General features: G+C 43.5%; 2 protein-coding genes across 2 annotated transcripts; one reads left to right on the top strand and one right to left on the bottom strand.

Annotated features, from left to right (window-relative positions):
• Positions 1-2,683: 2,683 nt before the first annotated feature.
• Positions 2,684-10,576, top strand: SMU1 (SMU1 DNA replication regulator and spliceosomal factor). Its single transcript, XM_009096780.3, has 12 exons — positions 2,684-2,855; positions 3,099-3,309; positions 3,416-3,568; positions 4,212-4,322; positions 4,699-4,827; positions 5,463-5,582; positions 5,971-6,087; positions 6,281-6,408; positions 7,252-7,378; positions 7,766-7,933; positions 8,201-8,353; positions 8,974-10,576. The coding sequence occupies exons 1-12, from the start codon at positions 2,830-2,832 to the stop codon at positions 9,070-9,072; spliced, it is 1,542 nt and encodes a 513-aa protein (XP_009095028.1). The 5' UTR covers positions 2,684-2,829; the 3' UTR covers positions 9,073-10,576.
• Positions 10,577-18,946: 8,370 nt separating this feature from the next.
• On the bottom strand, positions 18,947-26,241 carry DNAJA1 (DnaJ heat shock protein family (Hsp40) member A1). Its single transcript, XM_009096771.4, has 8 exons — positions 26,010-26,241; positions 25,726-25,903; positions 24,550-24,654; positions 24,223-24,450; positions 22,747-22,861; positions 20,768-20,883; positions 20,094-20,194; positions 18,947-19,318 (listed from the first exon to the last, which is right to left on the bottom strand). Exons 1-8 carry the CDS (start codon positions 26,139-26,141, stop codon positions 19,100-19,102), a joined length of 1,194 nt encoding a protein of 397 aa, XP_009095019.1. The 5' UTR covers positions 26,142-26,241; the 3' UTR covers positions 18,947-19,099.
• Positions 26,242-26,292: the final 51 nt, after the last annotated feature.

Here is a 26,292-nt window from a genome sequence, read left to right as displayed (position 1 = left end):
TGTGAGACACTGTGGTCTTGGGGTGGGTTTTTTTTTGAGGCATCCACAAAAAGTATTCTCAAGAACTGAGAAACAGAAACCACACAGGCTGCTTCCCCTGCACAGCCTCTCTCAAGAGGCTGGCCTCAGAGGTGTGCATCTAATTTTGAGACTATGGAAAAAGCACTTTGACAGAAGGAATAATTTCTGGCCTCGTGGCCTGAAAGCTGAGAAAAGCCAAACTTCACTGTAGATCACCAGAGTAATTCAGAGAGCAGGAAAAGGACATCATTGTCACTCTAAGCTTATGCAGCCTCCTGGTGCCATAGCACAGCTCTGGGGCATAGGAAACAAGCCTTGCAGCTTGTGGGGCAGCAGACAGCTGCACGTGAAGTCAGAGGTCTGACTGGTGGGGAATGTGATCTCCTCATGGATGTGGAGTGGGCTGTGATTCTGCATCCCATCCGCTTCACAGATCCTGCTTCACAGCCAGTGTGGACTGGTGACCTGGTTGGTAAAAGGCAAACCTCATTCCTGGTGCTCGAGCTGCTCTCCCAGAGAAGCAAAAGAGCAGGATGCATGAAGGAAAGCAGGAAACTGACTACTTTTGAATCAGGAGGTATTAAAAAAATATTTTACTAAATTTTCTGCCAAAAAGAAAGGTAAACATATCGCCTTAAAAATTTTCATTCCAAGGTGCTTGCTCACCTTCCATTTAAATAATGGGGCTGGCACCAGTGAGGACTGGGGTCAGCACCAGTGTACTAGAGATAACTGTGCTGCCTAACTGCATCAAGACTGTGTATATCCCTTTGCATCCACTTCCCAGTGAAGCCAAAATATATAACGGAAACCTCTCTTTCCCTCATGTAATGCTCTGCCAGAGCTGGCATCCTGTCAGTGTCGGCTGGAAGGATCTCTGGAGGGTTCCAGACACTGGCCTGCTGCCAGCACCAGATGAGATTGGCCATAGCTGTGTCTAGCCTCAAAGTTTAAGTCTGATTCTTCTGTGCTTGCATAGCACTTGGAGCACTGGGACCCTTTTCTCAGATGGAGAGCACAAGAAGGTTTACCTGGGGTGCCCACCTCTGCATCTATCAGGGAAGGAGGGCCAGAAGGGCTAGGTAAACCAGCACGCAGTCCAGTCAGTTAACAGGTTCCTGTGCTGGAGCCACCTCTCAGAAAATGCCATCCTGAGGACTGGGACATATCAGGACCAGGCAGCCTGCATATTGGTTTTTCCTGCTAGAGGCTGTTAACACTGGAGGGAGAGCAGCAGGAGAGCACCAGCTGAATTTACCGAGGAATTGAGCCAGATTTCCATGTACTGCCAGCACAAAAATAGCTGCCATCTTTAGATTTTATGGCTTTTCTTTGTTAGAGTCTGGATCAGACTTGTTTTCAAAACAACCTTCAAACAACATAAATATACCTGTCATTGAAAACCAATAAATCTGGAACGATTTAACAACACTTCCCGGAAGTAATCCCTGCACCTCTGTAAAAGCACTTAAAAAAATTAGCTGGGATCACAGAGAGGAAACAACGGAATGCAGAATGTTAGCCATGTACTTTGCTCACTGTTTTTTCAACTTTATGCTATTGGATTACTTTCTTGAGTACTCTGGGGACAGAGACAGCAAAGAACAGCTTTCCTTGGCAGAGAGAGGAAGTTTCTCACACACCGCTGTATTTTCCATGGCTCATCTAGCAAAATGCACACGCCTGAAAAAACAGCAAGAAAAAGTCCATCCAAGAAGGGGCCAATACCGTGGATTCCACACCCCCATGTGCTGGCAGTCTAGCTCTGGCAGTCTCTCTAGATCAGGCTGGGTGGTATCACTGGGTCACTGGGTGCAGGTGGGAAGTGCTGCACGCCAGAAAGCCATGTGCCGCATGATCTTGGCGCTGCCCAGGGAACAAAGAGCCTCTCTTCCTGACAAAGAAGCTTACGTGCAGCTAGGAGGGTCGCAGTGAGTCTTACTCATCTTGTAGCACTAACCAGGGCTACCTCAGTCAGAGTCCAAGCAGGATGGATGGACTGCCAGAGTCACCTTAAGTGTGTTCCAAGGCGAGTTGTCTAATCATCCAGGCACCACTGAAGGGCTCTGCCCAGCAGACCATAATTTTTTCAATCCTTAGTCCATAATTAGAGCAACCAAAACATGCTATTAATTTTCCTGCTCATATTGCTTTGTCCACTGTCATTCCTTCATACATGACCAACACTCTTGAGATGCAGAGCTCACAATGGCTTTTTAAGGCTTGCAAACTGCAAGTAACACCTGCACACCTGCACCTGCAAAGAAACAAGTGGCCAAGGACCTGCTGCGTGTCTTTGCCAGAATGCCTGACCTGCAGCCCACCACTCCTGTGTCACCACCGGGAATCTTCTGAGATCCCTATGAAGGAACGACAGTGGCTGGAATCACAAAATCAATTCGGTTGGAAGAAAACTCTGAGATCACTGAGTCCAAACTTTCAGCAAACATCACCTCGTCAACCAGACCACAGCACTAAGAGCCATGTCCAGTCTTTCCTTAACCTCCTCCAGGGACAGGGACACCCGCGCTTGGCATGCCGCCCGGCCCTGCGCTGCCGCCGCATCGCCGCCGGGGGGCGCTCCAGCCCCGCCGCAGGCCGGCCCCGCCCGGTGAGTGACGTCACCGTGCCAGGGGCGGGGCGTGGGCGGGCGCATGCGTTATTTATTGCGAGGTGGGGGCCGAGGGGAGGAAGTGGCGTCCGGAACTGTAGCGGAAGGACCGGCGGAAGGCCTGGCAGCGGCGGCGACACCACTGCTGCCACTGCTACTACTGCTAGCGGCGGCTCCAGCAGCAGCGGCACCTCAAGATGTCCATCGAAATCGAGTCCTCTGAGTAAGTATACTGGCGGCGTGGGGCGGTGGGGAAGGATCACGCGGCCCCGGGGGAGCGGGGAGAGAGCGGTTTGGCGGCCCGGGCCCATGAAGTAGGCCCCAGCGGCGCAGGGAAATGGAGGCGAGAGCCGGCGGTCTCGGCGGCCCCGGGGCCGTGGGGGGGCCGAGAGTTGCGGACGGTGCCCGGGGAGCGCGGCCCGTGTGTCCGGTGCTCCGGTGACCGTGCGCTGTGTTTCACCCGCAGCGTGATCCGGCTCATCATGCAGTACCTGAAGGAAAACAGCCTCCACCGGGCTCTCGCCACCCTGCAGGAGGAGACCACCGTGTCCCTCAACACAGTGGACAGCATCGAGAGCTTCGTGGCGGACATCAACAGTGGGCACTGGGACACGGTGCTGCAGGCCATACAGTCTCTGAAGCTGCCCGACAAGACCCTCATCGATCTCTATGAGCAGGTGAGCAAATGCGGGGTTCCTGCGGGCTCTTGTGGTCCATGTGGAAAGCTCTGTGTGTGTTTTTCACTAACTCCTTGCTGATGGAGACATTTGTTTTTGGGTGCAGGTTGTGCTGGAGTTGATCGAGCTGCGAGAGCTGGGTGCTGCGAGGTCTCTGCTGAGGCAAACGGATCCCATGATCATGCTGAAACAAACTCAGCCAGAGCGCTACATCCACCTCGAAAACCTTCTGGCCAGATCTTACTTTGACCCTCGTGAGGTACGTTGTTAATCCTTTCTTTAGAGGCCTTTCCTGCAGGAGCCTCAGCACCATAGCAGGCTGTTGATGGCTCACGGCTTTGTGTGTTTGTTTGTTTTTTTTTTTTTTTTGTCCTTGGCTTGGGGGCGTGGGAATGTGCAGTTTCACGGTTTGATGGTTTTACACCTTCTGTGAAGTGTTCGGGAAGTAGTGCATGACGCTTAATCACAAGGGAGGAAACCTGTGCTGCTGTTGGGAGTTTGGGGATTTGGCCCTGTGTGCTGCCTCAGGATGATATCTGCTGCTTGCCTTTTCAGTGTTACCTAGGCAGCAGAAGAAAACATGAGTTGTGTGAACAGAAGTAGTGCTATGCAATAACAGTAAAAGCAAGGCATTTTTTCTGACTGGTAAGATCAGTCTGAAAGTTTTTGAGACTATGTTAGGTTAATGGCTAACTTAGTTAAGGGACTGATTTTAGAGATCTTTGCCAACCCTGATGATTTTTTGTTTTTAAGGTTGGTATTAAAGAGAAGAGTTCTTTTGGAGACCTAACAGAAAATTTATAAGGAGAGGGTTTTAATTGCAGAAGCACAGAGCTATTTTTGCAAAAGAAAAAAAATTAATTATTTAGAATGATAATCTCATGAAAATAACTTTTCTCTAGGCATACCCAGATGGAAGTAGCAAAGAGAAGAGGAGAGCTGCAATTGCACAGGCTTTGGCTGGTGAGGTCAGCGTGGTGCCTCCATCTCGTCTGATGGCACTGTTGGGGCAGGTAAGTCTTGAAAGGTGTTCTAGTAGCTATGTCTTTAGATTGTTGCTTCTTAAAAGTAGTTATGATATAGTTGAGTTTGCAGCAGTATAATAAGTTAAATTTAAACGTGGTGTAATCTAAAAAAAAATCCCCTGTAGGAAGAATTTTCTGTAGAAAGTCATCATGCTAGCAGTAGATTTCTTCTAGTAAAATAAATATACAGCACAGTGTGTACTTCGAGAATAACAATCTGTACCAGACGTTGTGTGATGTGTTTTCAAGGTGAGTTGTCTTGTTTTCAGCCCTTTCAGATGCTCAGAATACTCTGTGCAGTGTTTCTAAGTGGTAGATCTGCGTTAATTGGTAGCTAATGGTGTGGCTTTGATCTCCTCTAAAGGCACTGAAGTGGCAGCAGCACCAGGGCCTGCTTCCTCCTGGGATGACAATTGACTTGTTCAGGGGCAAAGCAGCTGTGAAAGACGTAGAAGAAGAAAAGTTCCCCACGCAGCTGAGCAGGCATATTAAGGTAATGTTAGCTTTTGTGTGTTTTTGCTGTTCTTTCATGCCTGTGAAATCAGTTTGATTTCAGTAACAACTTGCTAAAAACGCTTTATTAGATTTTTTTTGTCTTTGCTGATCTTGTATTTTTGTTTGGGCTAGTGAAGTTTTTTTTCTGTACCTGGTTGTCATGGCCAGTTGCATTTAAAAACTTAGAAATCAAAACATTGGACGTTGGGGGAAAAAAAAAAAACGTTCTCTGTAAAAATTACTCTGGAGTAACATTACTCCAAATGAAGCAACTTCAGAAATTAAGTTTTAAAGTCTGACTGCTATAAATGTTAATTGAAAAGGCGTTTGCTAACAGAGATTTAATTGCAAAAACAAAATACAAAGAAACCAACTCAGCTCCTGATGTAACCATGCAGGGTCTGTTATAACATTGGATATTACCAGACCAAAAGGGGAGTGTCTTGCCATTTTTTAAAAATACAGCTCTCTGTATTGACAGGGTTTTTTTTTGTACTTCAACATTAAATGTGTGTATACATACCTCTAGAAAACACTGTATTTTTACCATCAGAATGACACTACAGTTTTGTTTTAATGAGCTGAGTCTTTTAAATTGCTTATTAAGCTTTGCTTATATTCTTTTCTAAACAGTTTGGGCAGAAGTCACATGTCGAGTGTGCTCGGTTTTCTCCTGATGGACAGTACCTGGTTACTGGGTCAGTTGATGGCTTCATTGAAGTATGGAACTTCACTACTGGAAAGATTAGGAAGGTAAGTTACTCCTTATTTCACACAGAGTGACTTCGGTGTGCCAGAGTGCCTGGATCTATTATTTGAGATTGTTTTAACTTCTTAGGGACTGTGAACCTGAGAAGATTATCTGTTTAGGTGATGGAATATCTGTCTGGAATAGTTATGTGGGTGTAGTTGTCTTGTTTGTCGTAGATTTTTCTCTGTGATAATTTCTTTATCTTACTGAGCTCTTGTTGCCGTTAAAATGGTGACAGTGGTAGTACCCTGTATTACAAAGCTATGAAGTCTGATTTACCGTAAGTTATAAAATGTAACTGCAGTTAAAACTGTTACTGCTTTTGCACTTTGCCTTAAAATATACTGCACTGATTTCACTAAAGTGACTCATGAATCTTCTTTTGTTTAGGATCTGAAGTATCAGGCACAAGATAATTTCATGATGATGGATGATGCAGTGCTGTGCATGTGCTTTAGTAGAGATACAGAAATGCTAGCAACTGGAGCACAAGATGGAAAGATCAAGGTACAAATATTTTTGTACAGTATGTTGGGAGAGGTGGTGACCAAAATGATCAGTTTGCAGTAGCAGTAATGTTCCCATTTTGCATAAACTCAAAGGAAATTTAACATGAATTCAACTTATGTATTGGCTCTGATGTTGAAGCTCATATGTACTCATAAGAAAGTAATCACTTAATTTGCTATTTCCATTTCAGGTGTGGAAAATCCAAAGTGGTCAGTGTCTGAGAAGATTTGAACGAGCTCACAGTAAAGGTGTTACATGTCTCAGTTTCTCTAAAGACAGCAGTCAAATTCTCAGTGCTTCGTTTGATCAGACAATCAGGTAAATAAACTGAGAAGGTGTCAGCTACAGTGTGGGAGAACAGAAAACAATTTTTCTAATTAAGCAGTTTAACTGTGAGTTAGTGTAATCTAGAAGGTGCCTGTAGAGGTCTCTCGTACGCTAAGCTTCTCAAAGCACTTTCAGGCAGCCTTTCAGTCCGGACAGCCTGTTCAGGGCCTTGTCCAGCTGTGTTTTCAAAATCTCCAGGGTTCAAGGTGGCACTGCCTCTCTTGGGGAAAATCCTGTTTGGGTATAGGGAAGGAGATTTTTGGGTTGGTTTGATTATGCTTGTATGATTGTTTTTGTTTGGTTGGGGTTTTTTGGTGGGGTGGGAATTTTTTATATCCCTTGCCTTTTGTACTTCAGCTGTACACCTTTTGAGGGGTCAAATTTCATTAATTCTGAAGACATGTTGGGTAATGATGTTAGCTCAATAGTTAAAATTTTTTAGGTGTTAAAGTTACTTAGGTGACCGTACCTTGCTTTCTCCTTTCCTCTTTCCCCAGTTTTTTGGTTTTGTTTTGTTTTTTTTTTTTTGTTTGTTTGTTTTTTTTTTTTTTTTGTTTTTTTGTTGTTGTGTTTTGGTTTTTTTTTCAAGTATCAAGTATCTTGTATCAAGTATCATTGCAGGTTAGATTAGAAGTGAGAATCAATATAGTCAGAAAAATACTCAAACACTGTTCTAATCTTAATAGGCAAGAGAATCCTCAAACCCCTTTTCCTACAGTTCTTGGCATCTGGGAAGTGTTGATTACTGTTTGGGTAATGCAAAAATCTGACCTGCACCTACTTTGGTTACTGAGTGGAATTTGCTTACTCATTTCCACCTCTGTTTTCTGATAGGATTCATGGTTTAAAATCTGGGAAAACCCTAAAGGAATTCCGTGGTCATTCTTCCTTTGTCAATGAAGCTACTTTTACTCAGGATGGCCACTATATCATCAGTGCATCCTCTGATGGCACAGTGAAGGTAAGATGGCGTTTACCCTTTGTAAAGAATACTTTCAGACTCTTGCTATCTTCTTGCTCCTTTGTTACAATTGTTGCAGTCATTGCAGAAGGACTCGGAGTTATCTGCAGTGATGAGTGTGCTTGTGACTTTGCTGTAGATTTGTGTGAGAACCGATGAAGTTTGTTACTCTACTTTCAGTCTCTTGCAGAGCCTGTCTCTGCTGATTTATGAAATGGGAACATAAGTGCAGTGCTTTCTGCCTGTTGTGCTTTATTCTAGACTCTGAACTGACTGTGACACCTCTTGTCCTGTGATGTGGGGATTCCCTTATCTGAAATAATTGCATATCAGGTCTTGCTTCTTTATTTTTGAAGCTAATTTGTTTCATTTTATTTTTTACACTAGGTTTGGAATGTGAAGACAACAGAGTGCTCCAACACCTTCAAGTCTCTTGGTAGCACTGCAGGGACAGACATTACTGTGAACAGTGTCATTCTGCTGCCTAAAAACCCAGAACACTTTGTTGTTTGCAACAGATCGAATACAGTTGTCATCATGAATATGCAAGGACAAGTATGTGGTCTTACTGGTATCCCTCTGGGTCACTCTGTCATTTCAAGAATGCTGAAAACCTAGTTAATAACCTACTAGCAGGGTTAAACTTGATTTCTCTGGTTTGCTTGCATGACAAACTATTTTGAACTCAAGTTTATAGAATGCAGAAAGCTCTTGAAGCTATGGAAAGATCTGTGTGCTGAGCAGACCTAGTTCTTCTTAAATATTTTTGCCCTAAACATGGTATTGATATGCTGCTGTTTAATCCTGCTCTTTTCTTTACAGATTGTAAGAAGTTTTAGCTCTGGTAAGAGAGAAGGTGGTGACTTTGTCTGCTGTGCGCTTTCACCTCGTGGTGAATGGATCTACTGTGTTGGTGAAGATTTTGTGCTGTACTGCTTCAGCACAGTGACGGGCAAGCTGGAGAGAACTCTGACTGTAAGTTTTCAGCTCTTATCTTTTCCAGAGTTCTAAACACAGGGATGATGTAAATGTTAATTATGAAGTCCATTCTCAGACCAAGCAAGCTTTCATCTCTAGCAAACATGATTGGTAACAAATGAATTTCAGGAATTTGGCCATACAATGTGTTTGTAGCTTTTAGAACCATTTAATTGTAGAAATTAGGGAAGTATTTACCAATCAAGCAAAGACTGAATTGGTTCAGACTTCCTTAAATGAGAGCATATTTTGACCTGTGCTCTAGCTGGTGGAGAATCTGAAAAGCCCATCAGATTTAAAGCTATTTGATTTAAAATTGCTTTAGATTGAACTTAAAGAGGAATACTAGCTTGAATGCCTAAATTTGACAAGAAACACTTTATGATTTCAGTGGATGTAAACCTTCACTGAACCTTCCCTTGCTCTGCAAAAAGTAACTGCCATGACAGAAACTGTTGTGACTGGAATTGAATGTTGGTGTGTGTAGTCCTGCTTTTGCTCTATGCACAAAGCCCCTTAACCCTCAGTCCAGCCTTCCTTTAGTTTTTTTGAAGAGAATATTTGTCTTGAATCTGCTGAAGAAAGACTCTTAATGCATCTTTCTGCTTCCTCTCTAGGTCCATGAAAAAGATGTCATTGGCATTGCTCATCACCCCCACCAGAACCTGATTGCCACTTACAGTGAAGATGGCCTCCTCAAGCTCTGGAAGCCGTAGGCTGATTTTGCAGCAAGCTCTGAAGCATGCCTGTTAGTTGCAGGTTACTAGTGTTTGTGCTTTAACAAGGTCTAAATATGCAGAGTGTGATACTTTCTCAATTTTCAGTTCAGGTTTCCAGAGAATTACGTTTTTACCTGCCTGGAGTGGATTGATGCATAAATATAGCATCAGTTAATTTCATATACTTTTTACTAGAGTAGTTAAAGCAGCTTCAGTGAGAATGCTTTTTCTGCCTCCTGAAGTGTGTACTCTTCTACAATGTTTGTAAAAGTTCATTGAGCCAGCAGCTGTACATGCTTATGTGTGGTTGCTGACTTACTAGAATACAGTAAAATGCCTTTTTTTGTTGTTTTTTGCGTTAAATGTGGAATGGAAAGTTGTCTCTTCCCCACTGCTGAAACAGGAAGAGTTTCCTGGAATGCAGATGAGGATACAGTATCATCAGCTTTGTCGCTTAGGACAGGAAAGAACACAAGCACACACTGCTGCTCTCAAGGTGAAGAAAAAATAGGAACCTTTATTTTCTGACCCCAACATTTATAGTTTTTCAAAAGTGTCAGTGGATTGGAGGGCAACAGTGCCACCTCTCCAATGACACTGGACAAACCAACAGTCCGTCAAATTTCTCCTCCTCCATAAAACAATGAGTTATTTACAGAAAGTGTGTGAGAAAGTTCATTAGAACAATGTAAGCATCAGAAGGCTTAGAAAATCTTAAAGAATCAGGGCAACACAGCTTGAAGATGGGGTTATTTCTATGCCATTGGGCTTTGTGTGTTCAATTTTCACTATCATTTTTCCAGTTATATTGGAAAGTAGTGTCACAGCTGCCTCAGAATGAAACTGTCCTTCCCCATCTGCCAGCGCTTGCTACTATAGACTGTAAAGCTGCCTAATGTGGCAGTGAGATACAGTTGATTTTCTTTGGGGATTTTTGTTTTATTTTGTTTGTAATTTTGTTTTACTTCCAGACTAAAAGGAGTTATTACCGGGGCCCTTTTCCTATAAGTGAAAGATGTTTTCAGACCAGCTATAACTGAAACTGGGCTCCAGGGGATCAATATTTTAAAACATGCAAAAGTTGCATGTTTACATAGGCTGAGTTCCTAGTGCTGTAATAATGCTTTTAATAAGTATTTTTAAGATTTTGTTTTTAAATTTCATATGCCTGTGGACCTAGCTGAGATTATGCTTAGGGGTCCCACAAGATGATAAAAGATGCTTGCAGACTCTTCAATTTGAAGCACATGATTTTTTTGTTGAGAGATTCTGACTAATGTACACTGTTCTGAATGTACACCAGAGTCTTCTGAAGTCTGACTGTGTCTTTTCTAGGATGCAGAAAAATGAGGCTTTTCCTGTAATGATGAATCAAATGCATGTGGATTTGAATCTGCTATATTGTGTTCTGTCCTCATCTCTAGTAGAATGCTTTCCTACTGCAGTAATCTTTCAGAGAGTAATACCTTGTCTTCAACTTAATAAATTAGTTCCACTTTAAGTGTTTTGTCTGTGTCTTTAGTGGGGTGGGGAAATGTAGAAAAAGCTCAGCTGGAATTCTCACACAGCAGCTTTGCTACAACTGTAGTGTTCAGTTCCTGAGCTCTGATCTTTGAATTCTCAGGTTGTTTTTTACTTCTGTAGATATGCTAACAGAGGGGGGTTTTAGATGCCAAGAAGTGATTATTTTTTTCTGCCTGAAAAACAAGTGTCTGTCAGTGATATCTGGCAAGCTCCCTGGGCAGTTAGTAATTCTGTTAAGGGGGAAAATCTTGACAAAATATTTTTAGTAGTACTTTCCTTATAGAAGAGATGCTCCCTTCCTTCAGGATCTTTGACCCTTGACTGGTCTTTCTCTAGCACAACTCTGTCCCTTTTTTACGAGAAGACCAAAACCAGATGGAACATTCTAGGTGTGTCCTCACTTTTGCTGAGCAGCTGGGAAGGATTGCCTCCATCTATTGTCAAGCCGTACACCATTTTCCTTCTTTCCAAAAAGATGGCTCAAATTGAGCTTGGTGTCCACCAGGACCCTCAGCTTCCTTCTTAGCTATTTTCCAGCTAAGTGCCCCCCAGTATGTGCTGTTGCATTGGGGTGCTCTTCCCCAGGTGCAGCACTTTGCACTTCCCCTTGAATTTCATGATGTTGTCACCTCATCCCTCTGGATGGCATCTCAGTTTTATCAGCTACTTCTCCCTCTTCAGTGCCATCTGCGAACTTGCTGAGGCAATACTGGTCCTGGGACACTGCCCTCCCTGTGGACTTTGTTGCACTCATCACCACACTCTGGGCCTGGTCTTCAGCCAGTCTTCAATTGCCTTTGCCTCCCATACCTCAACACCTTCTCTGCATGGATTGTATGGGAAACAGTACCTTACAGAAGTCCAGGGATACAATACCCACTTCTCTCCTGTCATGCACCAGGTGCTCACTCTGTTGTCAAGTGTATCAGGTTGGTTGAGCATGACTTCCCTTTGGTGAATCCCTCCTGACAAAATCTCCCTTCAGATGGTTTTCCTACTCTTGATGTGCTTGCAAATGGTTTCTGTTTAGCTGCATGCACCACTGCCTTCCCAGGGATTGAAGTGAGGTTGACAGACTATTTCTTTGGATCCCCCTATCTTTCCGTTCTCAAAGACAGATTTCCACAAGTTTTTGGGCACTTTTCCCAGTCACCATGATCAAAGATCGTCAAGAGGGGCCTTGCAATGACATCTGTCAGTTCCCAGAGCATGTATGGGTGTGTCCTATTAGGGCCCATGGTTCTGTGTGTGTTCAGTTTTCTCTGTCCTCATCATCCTTACACCATTCTCCTTGCTCCAGACTTTCCCCTTGATCTCTGGAATTCTGAGAGCTTATGTTGTCACTAAATAAGACTGAGGCAAAGAAGGTACTCAGCACCTCAACGTTTTCCATGTCATGTGTGATCAGGTGTCCCATCTAATTCTTAATGGCCCTACATTTTCCCTGCTCTTTCCTATTTTTGTACTTATAGAGGCCCTTGTTATCCAGTTAAGCTTTAGCTTCCATAACTTCATCTCTGGATGCCACATCTGTGTGGCACAGCACATCTGTGTTCCCTCCAATATATCCAGCCTTGGTTACACCCTCCAGATAATTCCTTTTTGTGTTCTAGTTTAGCCAGGTGTCTTGGTCTCAAAAGACAGATATCTGCTAAGGAAGGCAGAGGCCTCCCCTGAAATGGAAAAGGTAAACCCCCTCCCTCCAAATGTTACAAATTTTAAATTAAGGGGCTCTCAGGCAAAAAATATGGGACCAGGAATTAACAGCTCTTTATTAGGGAAGAAAATAAAAAGATAAAACAAACAATCCAGTAAACCAAACCAACACTGAGAGAGTCAGAATATGACCTGACACCCTCTTGGTCAGGGATTGGTAGCAGTCCAGTTGGCATTGTGGCTGCAGTCCTGCTGGAGTGTCAGGTGTGGTTCTGCTGGAGCAGGGGGTCCTGTAGAAGGGTGTAGTCTTCCTCTGAAGAATCAGTGGCAGAGGCAGCTGGGAAATCCAGTGAAGAAGCCGTGCTGGTGTTCCAGAATCTCCAGATTATATCTGGGTAGGAATGCTTGGGTCCTCCCTCTGGGCAGAGCATCTCACAATGGGATGTTCTAGTTCTTATCAGCCATGCAGTGACATTCAATAGCCTGTTATCAGCAGATGTCCCCTGCTGAGAGAGGAGTGATTGTGATCACTCAGGGAGAGAGATAAGGAAAATTGCCCACTTGACAAAAGACAACTGCCATACAGATGGTAATAGAATACAATTTGCTTGGCAATCCAGGACACCAGGAGTTCCTTGTGCATCCCCAGAGACCTCCTGGTCACTTTTGTCTGGCTTGCTGTTCACTGGGATGGACTGCTCTCAAGTCTGGGGGAGGTGAGACTTGCATATTAACTAACTTTCTTGGGCTCTTCATTTCAGACAGAGCCTTATTCTTTGGAGTGCTTCTAAGCAGATCTTTGAAGAGACTAGTCTGCTTTTTTGAAGTCCAGAGTTGAGAACTGGCTTTTCATCCTAGTTTTTCCACTCAGTATCCATTTTGTGGTTACTGCAGCCAAGGCTGCCTTTGACAGTCCCAACAGTCTCAACAAGCTCTTTGGTTTTGAGTACAAGATCCAGTAGAGCACCTCTCCTAGTTGTTTCTGCTATCAGTTGGGTCAGGAAATTCTCATTTATGCACTCCATGAGCCTCCTGGAATGATTATCACAGGATTGTTAGAGTTGGAAGGAACTGCTGGAGATCTAATAGAAACCCCTCCCAAGGCAGGGTCACTTAGAGCAGGTGGCTTTTGAGTATCTCCACAGAGGGTGAGTGTGACCATGTTCACAGGGGTCCAAGGATGAGGGAAGAGATGAGGATCTGACCCCATGTTTCAGAAGGCTTGATTTATTATTTTATTATATATATTACATGAAAACTATACTAAAAGAATAGAAGAAAGGATTTCATCAGAAAGCTAGCTAAGAATAGAATAAGAAAGAATAATAACAAAGGCTTGTGTCTCGTACAGAATCCGAGCCAGCTGACTGTGATTGGCCATTAATTAGAAATAACTGCATGAGACCAATCACAGATCCACCTGTTGCATTCTGCAGCAGCAGATAATCATTGTTTACAGTTTGTTCCTGAGGCCTCTCAGCTTCTCGGGAGGAAAAATCCTAAGGAAAGGATATTTTATAAAAGATGTCTCTGACAGGGGAGTCCATGTCCTGTTCCAGCACTCTGCCACCCTCAAAAGTTCTTCCTCATGTTGAGGTGACCTCAGCCACTCCCCATATGGCTTCCCCTCAAGGCCCTTCATCATCTTAGTTGCCTTCATTTGGATGCTCTGTATTGGCCTAATGCCTTTCTTACATTGTGGCACCCAAAACTGCCCACGAGACGAGGTGGGGCCACCCCAGTGCAGAGCAGAGCAGAGCAGGACAAGCCTCTTCCTTGCCCAGCTGTGATGCTGTGCCTGATGCACCCCAGGACAGGACTGATCCTCCTGGCTGCCAGGGCACACTGGACAGTTCTCACCTACAAACTCTCAGCTTGTTAACTTGTCCCTGGGTAGAGCTTGATACATTCCAGTTCCTCTCTCATGTAAACAGAAACTCCACCACCTTGCTTCTCTGACATTTCTCTGTTGTTTCTAAAAAGGACATAGCCATCCATGACAATATTCCAGTCATGTGAGCTATCCCACTATGTCTCAGCACTGCAGTGAGATCATGGCCCTGTGAATGCATATATATATATATATATATATATATATATATATATATATATATATATATATAGTTCTTGTTCATTCCTCATGCTGCATCTTTTTGTATCCTGACACTTCATGGATAATCAAAGAATGGGGTTTCCTAGAAGGGATGTAAGAGGATTCACCGTAGCCATAAGCACCCACAATGTGTTTTGTGCTTTGATCCTCAACTCCAGGGGCAGCCAAGGTACATCTGACTCTGCAGTGGTTGCTATGACCTGCTCACCAGGAGGAAGCAATGGCACAATCATTGCCATTTGCAGCCTGCCTCCCAAGTCCTTCAGTTTAAAGCCCATCTCATTAGACTGGCCAGAGTGCTGCCAATGATTCTGTTGTCTGTTTTATCAGACAACATTCTGTTGTATGTTTTTTTCTATAACATTCTGTTGTATGTTTTTTTCTATAACAGTGGGTTGTGTTTTTATGATTTTTAGCCTGTTATGGGGGATCCTCTTCCTCTTGTGATATTTTTCACCTGCCTTGCCAGGGCTTTATAGTCTTCCTTGATCCCCCCTACTTTTGGCTTTGGTGCCAATTGTACCCATATGAAGTAGTGAAGTGGTCTATGACAGGTCAGGGTACCCTCTTGGCAACACCATGCATCCCAGTTCCTGGAGGGCAGGATGCCCCTCCTCACTGTCTATTAGGCTGGCAAATAGATAACTCAGTGCCCACTACAACCACTTGATGTTTCTTTTTACAGTAATCACGATGCACTGCTGGTGAGGTTCTCTTTGTTGGCCTTGCTCATGGACATCTAAACCCTTTAAAGCATCAGGTCTGTATTTCTGGTCTGCCTGTTGAAGGGTGGAGATTGAACTGGAGCCCTGCTTTTGTGGGTCCCAGGGTGCAAGGTGTCTCAGGCTCAATGGTGTTCATTGCAGGTGTGTGGTTCTGAACTCACTTAGCTATCTCTGCTTCAGCCCCTCTTTATACTGCACAGCCAAGTGACTCTCCTGTCATTTAGCCACCTGCTGCAGCTGGTCATCCACCTGTGCACACTTTGTGCAGGTACCAGCCTTTTCTTCAGAAGTATCTGGGCATCCATGGAAACATACCACCTGTCTGACACCTGCCTCACCAGTCCTGTCTGCATGGAAGCACCAGGCTTCTCAGAGGCTCTCTCAGTAGACACACTGGCTTTGGCTGAGAAATGCCCACCAGTATGGCAGAGACCTAAAGCACTTAGCACTTATCTCAGATGTGAATCTACTTTTATTATTATTATTAACTATTATTATTATGTTTTCCTGACAGCAATTGACAGAATAGTTGGAAGTCCCATTCTTTGGGCACTGTAACAGTTCTCATTTTACTCCCTAAGAAAACAGTTAAGCCTGGCATTTGCTTATGGGCTTTTTTGAAAAGACTGGCTTAAATCAAACCTTACTTTTCTTAGTGTGCTTTTCTAATGCTCTTAGCAGGAATCAGTCACAAACATGTCTTCCCAGGTGAAGCTGTGTCGTGGGGTGACAGCCTTTATCCCAATATCGTGTGTTATGTCTGGCATGTGCGCCTTTCTTCCCCCCCCTCCCCACGGCCGTCTTGCCGCGGCGGGGCGGGGAGGGGGGGTGGTGAGGGTGACCGGGCACCTTGGCTTTGGCTTTTGCTGGCTGGCTGCTGCTGCTTAGCTGGCTGGCTGCTGCTGCTTAGCTTGCTGGCTGCTGCTGCTTTTGCTTTCTTGCTTTATGCACTTTTTTTTTCTTCCCTCTTTCTTACCCTCCCCTGAAGATACCGTACCGGCTCCGGACCTGACCTGGGACGTCCAGGACCCCCCGGAGTCTGCGAGAGATGCTCAGCACCCTCCACAACACTGCCTGGTTTTTTTCCTTTTCTTGTGTTGGGGAGTGTTCCTTTGTTACTTGTTATTAAATAGGTTTTATTTTCCACTTTGCTCCTCCGAGGAATTCCTTCCCGAACCCGGTATTGGGGGAGGGGTGGTTGGAGGTTTGTTTTTAGGGGACTCCCTTTTGGAGATTTCCCCTAATTTGTCCTAAACCAGGACAAGCTGCTAATGAAAAATCACAGGGCAAGTTGCTTGCTTGCTTGCTTGACCTTGCATCACACTGCAAATTCAGAGCAGATTTGGGATGACTGAGTTTACACCCCTGGGAGTGTACAGCCTGTGCAATAGTGGAACTCCTAGTTTTTAATGGGAAAAATATGAAGTCCTAAATGCCTGGTGCACAGTGAAAAGAATAATTGTAATAGACTAAAATATAAGCTTGATCATATGAATTAGTTTGTGTTGCAAACTCAGACTATAATAGGTCAGGTTACTATACTGGTAGTTATAGAAACAGCTATTTTGTGCTACTATATCCTCAGTTTTTACAGCTGTCTATTCTGTTTATTTCCCCAAACTAGAAGCTGTATCCCACATAAAGCAACAAGTCAGAAAAAATTGTTACTTCATTTTTCAGTGGCACAGAACTCGTCTAGCTGCTTTCTCTAACCAGATGATACCCTGAGTATCACGGGACAACAAAGTCCTACCTCTAACCAGATGATATCCTGAGTATCACAGGACAACAAAGTCCTACCAGCGCTTGCATCCAGAGCTTTTTGCCAAAACCTTATTCTTCTGCTGCCAGTATTTGTTTGGGGCACAGATCTGTTATCAGCTCATTTCAAAACAGAACACTAATATGGTGGTGTTCCTGCTGCCCTTCCTCCACTAGCAGAGCATCCTTCCCTGGACTGCTCTGCTAAAGCTTCTAGAGGCAGCTCCTGGTCAGCCACCCTCCTCCTGGAACCTGCCCATCTGCTGTGCAGCCATCAAGTACACAGCAGAATTGTCATGGCCTCCAGAACCTCAACTATGCCAATACAGCTGTGGGTGGGTGTGGTGAAAGGAAAACCAGTGTTCCTGAGAAATAAGTTTATGGAATGCTTTTTAAAAAAAATATAATACACTGTCATCTGAAGCAAAATCATGTCCCACTGTCAAACTCAAGGCTGTGAATGGAGTGTTGTTTGTCCTTGCTGTTTTGATCTAGTGGTTAAGGGGAAAAAAAAAAAAAACAAACAAAAAAACCAAGGGTGCCTCAGCTGAAAAAAAGTAGCTTATTTGCTGTTTAAGTCTCAAGCCAGCTGTGCAGGATTGAGCTCCCACCAGAGGAAGATTACTTTCTGTTTCTCCCCTTGACTCAAACCATCCTATTGATAGAGCACAGGCACCTGCAGGTCACATTTTTCAGCTCACTGATGAGCTCACTCAAGTAGAATTTGGAAAAACATTTGGCCTACAGAATTTTATTTCTGTTGAGAAAGAAAAAAGTAGGTGAAACATGCAGGTGAAAGATCACAGTTGTGTAGGTACCTGAAAGGGGCCACATATGAGGTACAAAATCCATGGCATACCAGCTGTCTTTATACAATGAAACTTGTAATGCTTAGATTAGCTAGAGATGTTTTTTTCTAAGAGCTTCCAAATATTCAGGTTACAACACATGCACTGCCACGCAGCAGCTACTTAGATGACTTCTCCTCATGACATTTTTGCTGCAGAGCAGTATGAAAAGCATAAGCTCTGTCCCGAGCCAGATGGTTGAGTAAGATTAAACTACCACACTAGAGGTTAAATCTGGACCTGTCCTCTCAGCATATTTTCTGAAAGAAGGTTTTAAAGATTTTTCTGTGAATAGCTGTCTAAAAAGAAGGGGGTGGTGTTTTTAAACCAACATCTGGTCTAAGAAAAGAGGCAATGAACAATTTTGTAATTATATCGGAAACACTTCATCTACAATAATTAGAACATTCATACAGAAATTTAAGAGTCAGCTTGAAATAATGCACACAATACATTCATTTCAGAACATCCTAGACGCAGTGGTTGGTTGTACTCCCTAGACTTCTTTCCTCTGCAGCATCACATATACCCACAAAAAGGACTGGTACTACTCTCCACAACACACCAAGGGTATCTGATTTCAGTAATCAGGGTGGAAATCAAGCTTCACCTAGCAGTAGTCTGATGTTCCAATCCACCTGCGTGCTGACAAAGCCTAGAGGATTCTACTAATGCACAGTAGCCAAGGCAGCTCCAAGCAACCACTGGCTCCACAGGCAGTGCGGCGCAGGACAGCAGCCAAACAGGAGTGACCGATGAAACAAAGCAAGCTCCACATGTAGCTCCGGGGTCAGGACCAGGGCTGGCACAGGAAAGGACTATCTGACCTCATGTGGAATAGCTTGGAGAACTTGGGGATCTCATTACATTAATGGGCCTGTGAAGACTGACCACATCTGTGTCAGCCTCATCTACTATGTGGGTACATTACAGCCAGGCCCTGTTTAATGAACACCAGTACAAGCCCAAACATTATTCTCCTAATTGGTACAAAACTTTACTACATCTTACCATGGATTTTAAGTACTTGTGCATACTTTATTCACAGAGTATAAGATCTAGAATTCCTAAAAAGCACACCACAGAATCTTAGTTTAAGCCTGGGCAATTGCACACATAGAGTAATTACAAGGTTTGGAATAAAAGACAAGCAGGTAAGGGAGTTTTCTGGACCAAGAGGCAGGGGTGAAGTGCAGTCAACTTCATTTCAGCTTGCATCCTGGAGCTTTATACAAATCGCAAAGTCAGTTTAATTACTTAGTTTATTTCTTTACGCTTTTAGAAATGACTATGGCTGGATAGAACAACAAATAGCAGGTGAGAGTAAACTGCTTGTAGTCCTTCACTCATCCACTACTGCATACAAAACAAGCATCACAAGTTATTCACTGGCCCATTTATGATGTCTGGCACTGAACACCACCTCTAGGCTGATGCTCGTCATCTTCATACACTTCTCCGTTATAGTGGTGTTTTCGCTTTTGAGATGGATCGAAGTCCACTAATTCCACCTGTTCCATTTCCTCAGTTTCTTCTATCTCCTGCCTTGTAGGTAGCAGTTTTTCGAGTAAGGACAGCTTATCTGAGGAGAGGAAGCCACTCTCTGGAAAGATCACCTGAAATCAAGAGCTAGGGTTACTCAAGTCTATCTGAACTGTTTTTTCATTAGGTCAAATATCTGCCAAAGTCAGATTTGTTGTTACTTAAATTCAGAGCTTAAAAAATTTATCAGTATCACTAAGCTGTTTTTTAATGCCTCACGAAGTTAGCTTTTAACTCTGGCAACTCAATCAACACCTTTTTTCTGTCTCAGGCTGCCCTCTAGAATCAACCACAAAAGCAAAGTAGAAATATAATACAATAGCGCATACTACATATTTGTAAGAGCATAAACAACTACATATACATATCACAAAAAAAAATATATATATATAAAAACAAAATGTCAACATTAGATATATAGTTAAATATATTCTAAGCTGTAGCAGACGGGGCCCACTGCTATAGCTCCCAGTATTAGCTTCTCCCCAGAGAAGCAAATCAGCATTTTCCAACCTACTCTTCTGCTTCAGTGCAGAAGTTGAAGTTACTCATGCATCCTTCCTACAGGACAATAGAAACTGAAGAATATGTCAAGCAAATGGAAATTCACAAGGTTGCTGAAGAAACTCCTCTGGTACCTAATGTGCTTTGAGCACACAGTGTTCTGAAGTTTTCTCTGTTCTAAACTGTAATTTGATGGGTTCCATGTTCCCACCATTGTAAAGAACAAATACCAAAACAGGATATCTGATTATTGATATCTCTTCTTTACTGAGGCAGTGCATATTGGTTGAATTTTGGATGGATGTTCGGTCCTGAAATGCTGTGGAAGTGAGTTGATTCACTTACCCTGAATTCTATGATCAGACGTCCTTTTTCATATGGTCTGCGATAAATTGGCATACCTTCATTCAACACACACTTGATAGCCCCATGCTCAACAACCTTGCCTAAAAAAAAAAACAAACAAAAAATTACCAAAAAAGGAAGGGAGCCATGCAAGCAACAGAAGTAGCTTTAGTTATAATTCCCTTCAATATTTATGTAGCTTTCTACATTGTGGTTAGGCAGCAACACCAACATGTAGTAGTCTAATAGGAATTTACTGCCAGGTAATGTATGAGTAGGAAAGCAGACTGATGTCTACATTACATTCCTGTAAACCTTGTTATGCTTCCCAAAGGAAGCATACTTACAAATTTATTAAGTGCTCCATCGCTTCCAAGGCTGAAAAAGTGGTTTTCAGAGACCCACGGCCTTCAATTCTCATGAGATATCCTCAGGATGCAAGTATGTCCATGAGGTAAGGTCTGTTACTATGTCACGCAAAGAGAAAGTTACTGCTGACTGCTATGCAAAAATCCTTTTTTATTTTAAGATTTGTACTGCAAAGACTAGGGCAAAGAATTTGATACTAGCACACATCCCTTTTACATCAAGATCGGGTGCTTCTGTTCCTTTAGATTTCCAGCTTACATTCACTGTATGCTAGAATTTCCAACAGAAAGCAAACCAACTCTTACCAGGATTGGAGGTAATAATAATAGTTCTGTTATCCAGAGTTGTGATGGGCTTTTGAAAGCCACATAGTGCTTCAACCAGTTGAATATCCATAGACAGAAGTAGATCTTCATCTCGTCTAAGGCAGAACCAATCAACAACAGTCACAGTGAGAGAGAAACAGCACAAGGATCACATGCAACTTAAATACTTAAAATCTAGAAATTACAATAAGCTGTAATTATAACAGAAAACCAGGCATTTAAACAAAGAATACCAAATATAAATGAAACTCATCAATTATGAGAATGACACCCAATCTGGGAGTCATTATGATTGTGTAAAGCTATTTATCTTAAAGTGTTACAAGTGTTTACTGAGAAGAAATAAATACAGTAAGGCCCACTTGCATCTGGTTTCACTTCACTGTTCCTTCTCAATTAAAAAAAAAAAAAATCTCTCAGCCTCATAAATACTAAAACTGGGACAAATAATTAGTTTCTTTGCATAGATAAATACCATCTTAATTGCACTAGCTTGCACTATAGTGATCTGTTACACTGAAGATTTATTACCAGGCTGAGTCTGAACAGGTGATGGCCACTCTGGGTAAGGATACAAGTACCAAAAAGTATCTGGAACAGATAGTGTTAATTACTTTTAACTGTGTTCTGACGTCAGTATGGCAATACTAGTAACTGTCTACATGTTCAAAGGCTACAAAAACCTTCATCTTATTCAAAGAATATAGAGCACTCACCCTGTTTTTAAAACATCTCTGACAGGAGGCTTGAACAAAAAGCTAATTTTAGACTCTGACAGGAGAGGAGGAACATCCCACTTGTGCGAGAGCATGACCTCAGCATAACCCCACAAGACCAGTAATATCAAGGGTTATAGAAGGACACTAGTACTAAAGATATTGGGCAGAAGGACAGACAAAAATACTCTAGCAGAATTGTGACTTCAGGTCCCAGGAAACCATGAGAACAGTCTGGCATATCTGAATCAGTGTCTGGTTTCACTGAAAGTTAAGAAAAATCAGCTGAGTAAGCTCATCCAAAGCAAACAGAAGTGATTCTTAACCTGTAAGCTCAATGTTCCCTGGCACAGAATTCTCGCACCAGCTTCAAGAGCTCAGCACCATACATGATAGTCAGGCAGACCAGCTGCAGGCTTCCCAAGAACCTTTGGCTCACTATTCCTTTTTACAAGCACAAGGTCAGTGGCAAGTGCTTTCTCTAAACCCGCCACTTCCTTTGTAATTGCTCTGAGCAGCAGCAGTGAGAAAACAAATGCAACACACTTCTGCAAGATCATCAATGGCGCTTTTAACTGGACAGACTAATTCCACAAACAGCAACACCGAGCAGTACTGCCTGGGAACACGAAATAGTTGAGATGTGGTCAGCGCTGCTTGAGTCACTTTTGCTTTCACAACAAAAACCAGACAGGACCAATTATCCTGCCCGTAGCACTTGGGCAGGAAATTAAGTGCGGGAAACCGCGTTTGATCACAAGGGTGCACACTATACTAAGTTTGTCCTAAGTAAGATCCATGATCACACACATGCGCACACACTCCAAGCATTCTGTGTGGACAACAGTGGACTACATTAAATGGCAATTTTCTGAGCTAAATCACTGAAAGCAAGGAAACAGTCACAAATATTCAAAACTACTAAAAATCTCACTATTCCAACGAGTTCTTAAAATTAAAGATTTGTAAACTCTTAACTGTAACTACTTTTGTTTGCCTTCTATCCCCTTCTGCTGCCAAAGCTCACAGGAGATTATCTCATGCCATTAGAACACAAGTGGCCAGACTAGCTGCACCAGAACTCACCTCAGCTCCTCTGACCACCCAGACAAACTCATGGCTGAGTGACAGTCATGTGATCCTATCTCCTGACACTCCAGTACCTACAAGATGAGCGGTAACCAAGGAAGCATGTGGAAAAACATCACAGGAGATAACATAATAGAATTCAAGCATCTTTACCTTGTAAATACAGAGTGGTCTTTCTGATCCAAGACAATAATAATATCCCCTGGCTCCAGACCTGGCTCTTGGTCCCCTTCACCATGGAATGTTATTTTCTGACCATCCTTCATTCCTATTACACAAAACAAATAAACATTTTTCTTATTTTTAAGACAAAAGCACCACCAACAAGCACATTTATAGGCATGATCAGCTATAAAGATATCTCTCTGGATCTTTAAGCAAGAACATCAGGATCTTCCCTTGAAACATTTGTTTTTTTCTTTTAATCCACTCACTTGTTCAACAGATCTTAGCGGTGCTAACCTGAATTCAGCCTCAAGACCATCAAGTTTAACTGTACTGCCAAAAGAACCACCAACATAAAGTCCTGAAGGAAAATATCATCAAAACAGTTTTCATTATACACACAAATACAAAAAAGAAATCAGAAATATTGTGTACAAACTCTATTTTAAGAGCAATTGACCAGTCAGCTTCTTCAGATTCATAAATACATGGCACATCTCCTTATGAAGCATCATCTCAGCCTGCCAAGTCGAAGAAGCATTCCCCACGGACCGAAAACCTCCTGTAAGAAACTTGTTTCACCCACACAAGAAATCTACTGAACAAAAATACTAGCTTATGCTATGCGTCTCTTTTCCCTTCCTTCTAGAAAAATATCCTTCTCATAAGACTTCCCTGTTCAAAATATCAGTAATGTATCCCTTCTAGTCCTCGTATTTACTACTACTGTAGGATTTCCCCTACAAATTCAGGCACCGCATAAGTTCTGCTTACATATTTAACAGCTGCAGGTCACAATCACAAGCGAGTCTGTAAAAGTCATTTACTTGTCAGCTTGCTCTGTCTTACAAGCTGCACTACTCCAGCGACTTTTCCCACCAGCTTTTGGGCAGCCCCCTCAGCACAGATGCATTTGTCACTCAATACCATTATGTTCACCCATCACGTTGAGGGTTTGTGTACTGAGTTGCATTCTGCCAGGCAAGGAAGTAGTACCTGCCCTGGGCAGCACTGCCAGGGGTGTGCAGCCAACAGCGTTCTATGCATGAGAGGCTTAGCACTGTCTCTGCACCCTGTCACTGTAGCAGACCTGGTTCCCCTTCACACGGAAACACAGCAGAAGTGATCGGAGGCTGCAGGGTTTCGCTACAGGCAGTGAAAATTGATTAGGCTACCAGATCACAAACTCAGCTTAGAGGGACCTGAAAATTAATTCACTGCTTACAATAACGCAGGTTTCAGAATTCACTCTCAGTTATGTGCCGGGCTTAAGAAGTGAACACAGTCAACCTTCTCTAGAAAACAACTCTACCTTTTGTAAGACAACAGTGAGCAATTTTCCTATGTATTCAGCATGGTTACTTACAAAATTAACACCACATATTTGCTAAAGCTTCTGTTTTAGTGCAGCAAAGTCAGTCAGCACATTCAAGTTCAATACTTCACCTCAGTAAGACATCTCACCTTTGTCAATATGAACTTCCAGGATCTTCTTCTCTCGAACAATTTTTCTGCCATTGCAGCTCTTACACCGGTCCTTGGGGCTGATACGCTCCCCATGGCCCTGGCACTCCATACACACAGACTGGATCTGCTGCACCATTCCTGGCCCAATCTGGTGAATTCTGATCTGCATGCCTGTTCCCCTGCAATTAGGGCAGCATTCTACTGCACCTTTCTTACCACCACGACCTGAGAACAAAAATTGGAGATAGGCGGTTATGTGCTACCAGAAAAAAAAACCCCAAAAGCTTTAGAAACATCTTTAGTATTAGAGAATTTCAACATTACCTTCACACTTGTCACAGATAACATTTTTCTGCAGTGCAAGTTTCCTCATTGCACCATTGTACATATCTTCCAAACTTACTGACAACTGGTGGACCACGTTTTTACCTGTAAAAGAACAAATATTTACTCAAGCTTAGTAGCTTGGTCTTCACATCTCCCTGCCAAGCCATGATAAGCCAAGTCTCTGGGCTTTAGCATCTTGTTTCAACAGAGCTTTGTCTTGTTTTGTTGGTATTAATCAAAAGCCCCTTCTCAGCTGTTATAATATTAGGTAACAGTTGTTATGACTTTGAGTCTGGTAAAGTCAGAGGAAACCTTCTGGAAAAGTACAAACAGTAACAGAAGCAGAACATACAGGACCTCAAATGTTTAAGTTTTATAATGCAAGAGTCTGGTTTCAACAAAGTCACCACACAGATCTCCTACAAACAAGTGAGAGACTCTGTCTGGAATCTCCACTTTGGCACTTTCCTCTTCTCACCACGTGATCTTCTGGAACCAGAAATGACCGACTACATTTTTACCCTCAGGAGTTCCTCAGCATGTCAGCTGCTGTAGGCTTAGTTTTCTAGAGGATGCTGAGATCTGGGCTGTTACAAGCACTTTGACACTCTTAACATTTTGATACAAAATTTTTCTTCCCTTTCTCACCAGATCTGCACTAAGAGGCGATGGGGACAGCACTGCTCTTAACAAGTTTAAAGTTTTTCCCAGCATGATTAAACTGGAGCTTAACTTCTGCGTAGCATCTTACTGCAGCTTCAACTTAATACCACTGCACAGTGCAGAACACAGGAAGGTTTCACAGACTGAGCTGGATCTTCATGTTTTGTTTCAACAGTTGCTTTTAGATGCTACACTTACAGTTGCTTAGTTAATAAACCATTTTAAAATACTTTAACCCTTCCATTTCCTATTTTGTCTACTAGCAGCTGGGCTTACACTCAGCTAAAGGTACTCAGAACACACCTGGTTAGCGATTAACAGAGAACAATGCACAGGAGACCAAACTACCACCGCAACAACCAAACGCCCTCCCTTGGGGTTTCAGGGGTTAAGGGACAACAGTTTTCCCCAATTTTCAGATTAAGCCTGTAACTTCAGTTAAACTCTGTTTAAACTCCTACACCTACGGCATTCTCCTCAGAGAACCGGATACCCCCGCCGATTCGTTACCTCGCCTCTCCCTCTGCATCCTCCCCCCGCCGCCGAAGAACATATCGAATATGTCCATGGGTGACCCGAACCCGCCGCCAGAGCCGCCCTCCTTGATAGCTTGCTCGCCTCCTTTGTCATACAGCTCCCTCTTCTTCGGGTCGGACAGAACTTCGTAAGCTTGCGAGATCTGCTTGAACTGCGGAAAGGACAGTCACGGGCACTCAGGCACCTGCAGCACCGCCGGCGGGACTCCCGCCCGGCCCCCTCCCGCCCTGCCCCACCGCCCGGCCCGTCCCGCCGACCTTCTCGCCCTCATTGGGGTTCTTGTCCGGGTGGTACTTGAGCGCGAGCTTGCGGTAGGCCTTCTTCAGCTCCTCGGCGGACGCGTTGGGCTTCACGCCCAGCACATCGTAGTAGGTGGTCTCCTTCACCATAGCGGTGGCAATGGCGGCAGCAGGCCCCCAAGAACGCAGAACCCACTCCGCGATACACTGATCCCGACTCTTCTGGAAAGTTCGGGCCGGTCCTGCAGCCCCGCCGCTTAACAGCCGGCCCCACCCCGGAAGTCCTGCCCCTCTGAGCGCC

Source organism: Serinus canaria, chromosome Z, assembly GCF_022539315.1.
Source record: "Serinus canaria isolate serCan28SL12 chromosome Z, serCan2020, whole genome shotgun sequence".
Lineage (NCBI taxonomy): Eukaryota > Metazoa > Chordata > Aves > Passeriformes > Fringillidae > Serinus > Serinus canaria.
Note: the sequence above shows the minus strand (reverse complement) of the source record. Positions and strands in the feature narration are given on the sequence as shown.